This window comes from Pleurodeles waltl, chromosome 4_2, assembly GCF_031143425.1.
Source record: "Pleurodeles waltl isolate 20211129_DDA chromosome 4_2, aPleWal1.hap1.20221129, whole genome shotgun sequence".
Taxonomy (NCBI): domain Eukaryota; kingdom Metazoa; phylum Chordata; class Amphibia; order Caudata; family Salamandridae; genus Pleurodeles; species Pleurodeles waltl.
This window is the reverse complement of record NC_090443.1, coordinates 1,004,821,223-1,004,829,966: the sequence shown is the minus strand read 5'-3', so window position 1 is coordinate 1,004,829,966 and position 8,744 is coordinate 1,004,821,223. Positions and strand designations below refer to the sequence as shown.

Here is an 8,744-nt window from a genome sequence, read left to right as displayed (position 1 = left end):
CTATCAGTAACAAAAGCCGAGGGCAGAAAGCAGCTTCGAAAAACCCCTAAAAGAATCAGCCTTCCTACCCACAAGCGATATGCGCTTACCCACAATTCTATGCGCAATTTTCACAGACTAAAACATCATACGACATCCGCCATTAGTTTGTAATGTCAAAAAAATACCTCTATTAACCCTGTTTATAGATCGTAGCAGTACATAGAATTTGGTTCATAGTCATAATTTGTTGGGGCGCCGTAGCAAAAAAATGTTTAAGATTGTTTAAGAACCTCTCGGAGAAGCGAAAAGAATAGTCAAAATCAGATGAGTTTGGTTGGTTCAAATTCTTGGAAAATGTATCCGAGCGCTGGTGTAAAAAGTTTTTCATTCTGCCAATTAAACATGTCTCTATACGCACCGGTGGTGCTCGCGATGGAGCCAGACCTGAGGGAAGACCCCGGCCAAGAAACCTCACCCCGGGCATGTGCGCTGCTAGGGCGGGGGTGGCCGGAGATCACGGCGGCACCACCCTCCGAGGAGGAGCAACAAGTGGCCGTAGCCGCGGTAGAGCCCCGGCCGCCCGCAGAGGGCGTCCCAGCCGCCGCCGCCGTCTTTGGCGGGTGGTGGCGGCGGTGGCGGTGGTTTTGGGCTCCGTCGTCCTCGCCGCCGTGTTCGCCCTCAGAGCGAGAGAAGACCCCGCGAGTGAGGCGAACCGCACCGACGAGGGCGGCCTTTCCCGCCAGTGCGAGGCAGGATGGACCCTGCGCGAGAGCAGCTGTTTCTTATTCTCTGAAAACGAAGGAAGCTGGACATTTGCCAATGGCAGCTGCGCCTCTCGTTCCTCCAGTCTGGCTGTGATTAAAAGCGACAAAGAGAGAGGGTTCGCCCTCTCTGAGAAGGGGGAGTATGATCGCTGGGTCGGCCTGCGGAGAGATCCGAGCGGGCCCTGGCGGTGGGCCGACGGCAGCGCCCTGGACAGCGGCACCGGCGTCCCCGGCGGCTCGGACTGCGCCTATCTAAACCATCAGGGTCTCAGCAGTGCCCGGTGCTCCTCAACTCGGAGATACATCTGCACCAAACACGCAGAATATATAAAGAAGGAATAATTTAAGGCACATAGAGCCAAATGCACAAAGCTTGTTGATTTCTAACATTTAAGACTTTTAAACCTGCAAAAGTGATATTTCAACATTGACCTTAATTTAATCAGATAAACATCCTATATTTTTCTAAACCTGTGTGGTGTTTTCACTGTGTTACTGTATGATTTATTGCACAAATACATAACCCCATGCCTTCTAAATTAAGACGGACTGCTCGGTGCCAAGCTACCAGAGGGTGGGCACAGGATAATTTTCATTGTGTGCAACTTACCCTGGCTAGGATTGTGGTCCCTTACTTGGAGAAGGGTGTATATCTCTACCAACTTGAGACCTCATTTCTAACACTAATCTATTTACTGAATCACAAAATAGGGTTGACTCATTCCCCTTTATGAATGCATGCAAAAACGTTTTTTTGAGAGCAGCCAGTGGTCTACGGACCACTGCCATGTACCACTGCCTACTCTTAAAAAATTAAACTGAAACGTTTCATTTTTTGTATTTTTAAACGCATCCGGTTTTACTTTAAGGAAAACAAGCTGTGTTTAAAAATAAAAAAAATGCTTTATTTAAAAGCAATCACAGATATGGTTGTCTGCTGACCCCATCAGGCCACCTTCCCTGTGATTTTTGTGATTACCAGTGGAAGACAGAACCTCCACCCACCCCTATTTGTGACATGGTTCAAATGCCAAGGTGAGTCCCTACCATATAACTTTTCATATATAGCATCTTCATTTAGTGGGGTGAACCCCTATCATGCAATTTTATCATGTTTGACTCAATTCAAAATACCACCCCATAACCCAAACGTTTGATGCACTCTTATACACGGTTTTGAATCCATGTCATATAACTTAAATCCCAGGCAGTATCTCCCAAGTGTGTGCTGCATACTGTATTACTCAATGTATACCTCCCATAAGTTCCAAAAATGTGTGCTTATGTCTAACTGAGAATTTAGAATTGCATGTTCTCCTCAGGGACCAGTTAGAAATGGAACAACTGCAAGAAAAATGCATGTTGAAGAATAAGACAATCTTTTTTTTTTTTTTGTCGGAAGAGAGTGGCAGGTGGAGTGGCCCGTTGATATTGTTGAGCTATACACCTGGGGGTCAATGAGTAGTGGATCCTTCCTTTACTGGCATGGATTAGTGAGATGAGGACAAAAAAAAAAAAAGAATAAGACAATCTTATTAAGATTCAGACGTTTTGATTGTTTTTTTAAAACTGCTCCACTATCGGCCAGCTAAGATACTCAAATGGCAGGCACTGAAATGCCTCGCCTGTCCTATTCAATATGCCAAAGGCCCCAGCCTTGCTTTAAATCCTTGAAACAAATGGCTGAAAAACATAAACCATAAGAGTCTGTGAGGAACAGATGATACCGTTCTGAAGGCCACATTATCTTCCTATGATAATGAATAATTTCTTGCTCATATACTAACTTTGCTGTACTCTAGCCCTTACTTGCTGCTGGTCTGGGGCAGTTCTAAAGTAATGTCTATGGATGTGTACTACCATCGTGGTCATCTTCTGCTACAGGCAGCTTGTTTCTTAGCTCAACATCCGTACCACACAACCGATCTGATACGCACTGCTCATTAATCAAAATAATATTTCTCCAAGGTCTGCATGGCTGCTAAAGACCCGGCTATTTATTAGGACCAACAACTTCACTATTAGATTACTCACCGTAGCCGGGGACCGTCAAAACCTCAGGCTCCCAAAGAATGAGTGCAAGGAGCTCTGAACCAGTTTGCAAATCTGCGCTCCGGCCAGGGGGGATAAGTACAACGCCTTATTGAAGCCACCTGTGTGTGAGATGGGCAGAGATTTCTCCCTACTTGACCACCTCACAAACCACAGCTACTACTGCAGCCATTTTTAAATATTCCAGCAGCCCCATGCTAGGCACCAATAGAGTCCACAGAAGCAACTTCTGTGGCCCACAGAAACAAGGATCTGTTCCATAATATTTTATTTGGCACCTTGTCCTAAAATCTTTCTAGTGTGGGCCACCTAGAGGGTCACACTGGCTGTGGCGGCCAGCTTGGAACAATACTATCTCCCTATGCTGGAAGCCTAAATATAGGGGGGAATGCAACTTATAAGGCAGGTATCTTTAAACTGTGTAAACTCCCTACTCTAAGAGAAAAAAAACATCAGAAGGGGGAATACCGCTCATGGGTCTAATATGTAATTGGAGCCCAAATTGTCACTTATATGTTATTTCTACACTTTTATTTTTTAACAGATCTCGCTTGGAACTTTAACTGTCCATATGTGCTGTGTAAATCCCAAAAATGTCCCTTATGTATTAGAGACAATAGCATTCTCTCACAGAATCTCACTATTTATATCCCTTCCACACGTATCAAGAGTGAAAATACAAAACACTTCTCTTCTTTTACTAGCAGCTCTATGGACCTCTCATTATCATTTTTTTCTAAAATAAGCCATTTGATGTCTTCTGGATTATGTTTTTTTCTATATAATGTTTTATTAATGGTGCATTTGTTTGAGCTATTTGTATGGCAGATTTCTGCTCAGTAAAGCGGGTGTTTCCCCTACATACCCAAGATTACTGGGGCTAATGAGCAAGTAAGTAATGTTCTTCATCTTGCAGAAAGTGAAGGTGGTCAGGCTTACTGTGTAATTATTGAAAGTGTACACATCTGGCTCAATAGCATTGGCTCATGCCTTTCTTGTTGATCATTTGAAATTTTCTTTGACTTGAGTAACACTATCAGTTATTTTTTTCTATAAATCATAGTGGTTTGTCCAAGCTGGACCGCACAACATAGTTCTTCAAATTCTTGTTCTGTTTATGCACAAATATAGATTTGGGGAGCCTAAGATATTCCTCTCTATTGCTGTTCAGTATGTGCCAGTTGGAGTTGACTATCTGGCTTACCTTCTGTAGGAAGATGGCCTGGTGTGTGATGGGTACCCAAGGTACTTACACCTTATACCAGGACCAGGTATCCCCTCTTAGGGAAGTGCAGGCAGCGTCTAGAATCCAGGCTCTGGAGAGGTAGCTGTGGACTAGCAGGCAAGGCTTATCTAGGAGACATGCAAAGCTCATGCAAAACCACTGTAGTCACACAGCACTTACACACGTGAAAGAAAACACTCAGTTGTATATAAATAAGGGTACTTTATTTTTGGTCACACAATACTACAAAATACTAGAAGGGCAACCCTCCAATAGGAGGTAAGTACTACACTAATTATATACACTAGTAAACAGGAATAGGCATAGGAAAGGTTAGAAAACAGTACAAATGCAGTTAGACAATAGTGACCCTATGGGGGGCCCAAACCATATGCTAAAAAAATGGAATGCGAACACAGGACCCCCACCTAGGTAAGTGGAATGTACAGAAGGGAGCTGTGAGTACTAGAAAACCACACAGGTAAGTAACGCAGTACCCCCTGCGACCAGGAAAGCAGGAGTAAATCACTGGGATTTCCCAAAACCCCCCAAAAGGAAGAAAAAGAAGACACCCACCCAAGACGGCAAGAAACCAGTGGTGGATTCCTGGAGAGGAAGACCTGTGGTGAGAGAGGACCAAGTCCAAGAGTCACAGTAGTCCAGGAGGAGTAGGAGCTACTACCCTCCCAGCTGTACTTGCAGGAGTTGGTCGACGGTCATGGTCTGCAGCCCTGGAGCCGAAGAAGAGTTCCTGAGGGCTGCAGAAGATGTCCCACACTGGAAGGAAGATCGCAGATGGGTGTCAGTGCAGGAATTGCACCAACAAGCCTTGGCAAAGGTGAATTCGCGGTTAGTGTAAAAGTTGTGCTATGGTGGACCAGCAAGGCCCAGGAGGATTCAACCCAGAAGGGGGAGCCAGAGAGGACCCTCAGCAACACAGAGAGCCCACAGGTCGGGGACCCAGACGTGGCAGAAGGAGCCCATGCAGCACACAGGAGAAGGGTCTCATGCCGCAGGAGAACCACGCAGAGGGCTGTGCATCACAGGAAGGAGTGCTGGAGCTGCACAATGCCTGACGGTCCCTTGGAGGAAATGCAAACAATCCTTGGCAAGAGACGCCGTGCATAGGTGTACTGTCCCGCGTGGAAAGGCAAGGGCTTACCTGAACCAAAGTTGGACAGCTGACAGAGAGGCCCAAGAGGACTACTATGGACCACCACCCATGTTGCAGGATCCATGCAGCTCAGAATGAGAGGACATCCATGCATCCGGTTGTCATTACAGTAGGTGCTTGCGAATGCAGGGGAGTGACTCTTTCACTCCAAGGTAGATTCCTTCTTCATTCTTGTGCAGACTGAAGACTTGCCACCCTCAGAAGATGCACAAATGGGGAAATGTTGCAGAAGTTGGAAGGAGCTGTGGAAACCATGTTGCAAGAAGAGTCTTCTTTGTGGATGCAGATTGTCGGTCCCTGAAGGGTCCAGTCATGGTTCCAGTGGCTAGAAGAAGAAGTGGAGGTTTCAGAGGAGTCCTGCTGGAATCGTGCAAGCCGAATGTGAGGATCCACTCAAGAGAGAGACCCTAAATAGCCCTCAAAGGGGGATTGGTCACCTAGCCAGGTGACCAGCTGTCAGGAGGGGGGCTCTGACATCACCTGCCTGGCCACTCAGATGCTTCCAGAGGTCCCTGCCAACCTTGGATTCAAGATGGCAGAACCCAGAGACCCTCTGGAGGAGCTCTTGGCACCTCCCCTTTCCATTGACCAGTTTTGTGCCAATGCAGTGCCCTTCAAAGCATACCAGTGGCTTGGGGAGGCTACCCCATCCTAAGCTATGCAACACCTATTTCCAAAGGGAGAGGGTGTTACTCCCACTCTCCCAAAGGAAGTCATTAGTTCTGCCTTCCTAGGCTTGAGCTGTTCAAGCAGCAGGAGGGCAGAAACCTGTCTGAGTGGTGGCAGCAGCTTGGGCTGCCCGGAAAACCCTGGAAGACTGGTAGGAGCAATGTTGGGGGACCTCTAAGGAGCCCCCTGAATACATGGAATCATATTTCCAATACTGGCAACAGTATTGGGTTATGATTCTGACATGTTTGACCCCAAACATACCTAGATTTGGAATTACCGTTCGTAGCTGAACATAGGTAGTGATGTGTAAAATGGCATCCCTACACTCACGAAGTCCATGAAAATGGCAATGGAGTTCATGGAGGCACTTCTGCTAGTGGCGGGGTGCCCTCCCACACAGGTACTTGCACCCTGCCCTCTGGGCTAGGAGGGCCTGCCATAGGGGTGATTTACAGTGACCTGGTGCAGTGAGGTATGGGAAAAGGGGTGCATGCACTCTTTCACACAGGCTGCAATGGCAGGCCTGTAGAACACTTTGCATGGGCTCCTCATGGGTGGCATAATACATACTGCAGCCCATGGGGATCCCCTGGTACCCCAGTGCCCTGATTACCTGTGTACCATATAGTAGGGACTTACATGGGGGCATGAGGGCACCAGTATGCCAAATGTGGAGTGAAAATAGAACAGGTTACCAAGTTAGATAAGAGAGAGCATAATCACTGGGTTCTTGGTTAGCAGGATCCCAGTGAACACAGTCAAACACAATGACAACAGGGAGAAAATGGGGGTAACTGTGCCAAGAAAGAGAGTACTTTCCTAGATCGACGCTTGAGGTTTTGGATATCCTTTTGTTGACATCACCCCTGGTAGGCCGAATGATGTCTTAAACATTGAAAATCTATTGAGAGAAAAAACTGTGGGCCGTATTTATACTCCGTTTGCGCCGAATTTGCGTCGTTTTTTTCGACGCAAATTCGACGCTAAACTAACGCCAACTAACGCCATATTTATACTATGGCGTTAGAGGCGAATAGCGCCAAAGTTCCCGGAATGTGCGTCATTTTTTAGCGTGAACCCCTTCCTTGCGTTAATGATATGCAAGGGAGGCGTTCCCGTCTAAAAAATGACTCCCAGGCCTTTACGTGGTATTTATACTCCCGGGCAAAAGAGACGCCCGGGAGTGGGCGTGGCTAAAAACGGCGCATTTGCGCCGCTTTTTAACGCCTGGGTCAGGCATGGCGTTAAGGGACAAGTGGGCTCAAAATGAGCCCAGAGTGCCCTCCCCTGCTCCCAGGGACCCCTCCTGCCACCCTTGGCCACCCCAGGAGGACACCCAAGGCTGGAGGGACCCACCCCAGGGACATTCAGGTAAGTATATTTTTATTTTTTTTTAATAATTTTTTTTGGCATAGGGGGGCCTGATTTGTGCCCCCCTACATGCCACAATGCCCAATGACCATGCCCAGGGGACATAAGTCCCCTGGGCATGGCCATTGGGCAAGGGGGCATGACTCCTATCTTTACAATGATAGGAGTCATGTTGATGGGGGATGGGCGTCGAAAATAAATGGCGCAAGTCGGGTTACGACGATTTTTTCGACGTAACCTGACTTGCCCCATTTTAAGACGCCCATGCGCCATTTTCCCCCTACGCCGGCGCTGCCTGGTGTACGTGGTTTTTCTCGCGCACACCAGGCAGCGCCGGTCTGCTTGCGCCGGCTAACGCCATTCAATAAATACGGCGCCCGCATGGCGCTTCAGAATGGCGTTAGCCGGCGCAAAACTTTTTGACGCTAAACTGCGTTAGCGCAGTTTAGCGTCAAAAAGTATAAATATGGGCCTGTATATTTGTTTTAGACCAGAAATCCTTTCACCTCATTTATGCATAGTTCATATTTTTATATATTTTTGAAGACATGATTCCTGATAGGCTTAATGATATTTTTAAGCAGTTTATATGTCAACACAGAAGACTGTATCTGATACTTTTGTTAAAGAAAACTTTCTTAGAACTCAGGCTGAAGGGGTAGTAGGTAAGAATTAGGAAGTTTGAAAGGCAGTTTTTGTTGGAATTGCAGACTGATATCCCTTCACTCTGTCTATCCAGTTTCAGTCTTTCAATATAAGTTATAATGTCCTGATGTGATATTTAGACCTTTATGAAAAATGATAGCCAAAGTACAGTATGTTCTACAAGAAACTGATATCTGTCCAGCTTTAAAGTTTGTAATCTAAGGGGTTTATTTAAACTTTTTGGTGCAAAACTGCGCTAATGCAGTTTTACACCAAAAAGTTTACAGCCGGCTTGCGTCATTCCTGAGTGCCGGGTGCCATATTTATGGAATGGCGCAAGCTGGCGCTAAGCTTGGGCTAGTGTCAACAAAAGTGACGCTAGCCGGGTGAGGGTAGCAGTATGGGAATAGAAGGTTGTGTGTAAAAAAATGACGTTACGCTGGTTAGGGGCAAACAAAAATGCAGCTAACCATCCCTGCATCATTTCCAGGTGCACAACCATCCTAAAACATGACTCTGTCTTAGAAAAGACAGAGTCATGCCCACAACCCCAATGGTCAGCCAGGGGACCAGTGTCCCCTTGGCATGGCCATTGTACCTAGTGCCATGCAGGAGACCCCTTGTTGAACCCCCAATGGCACTTTAAAACAAATAACAAAAATACTTACCCATACTTACCCTACTTACCTCGGATGGGGTCCCCCATCCTCTTGTCTTGGTGGGGGTGTTCCTAAGGCTTGGGGTGGGCACCTGTGGGCCCATTCCATGGTGTTTGACCATGGAAATGGGTCCACAGGTCCCTTAACACCTGGTCTGACCCAGGTGTTAAATAATGGCTCTAAGCAAGCTTAACGCCATT

The 8,744-nt window shown here is 46.8% G+C and overlaps 1 protein-coding gene across 1 annotated transcript; it reads left to right on the top strand.

The window, feature by feature from the left end:
* The first annotated feature begins 464 nt into the window (after positions 1–464).
* LOC138293986 (C-type lectin domain family 2 member B-like) lies at positions 465–1,088 on the top strand. The gene has a single exon (XM_069233244.1). It carries the CDS (start codon positions 465–467, stop codon positions 1,086–1,088), a length of 624 nt encoding a protein of 207 aa, XP_069089345.1.
* Positions 1,089–8,744: the final 7,656 nt, after the last annotated feature.

Bases quoted from the DNA above. Each gene is read 5' to 3' on its own strand.
- LOC138293986 (XM_069233244.1), top strand. From the start codon at position 465: ATGTGCGCTGCTAGGGCGGGGGTGGCCGGAGATCACGGCGGCACCACC.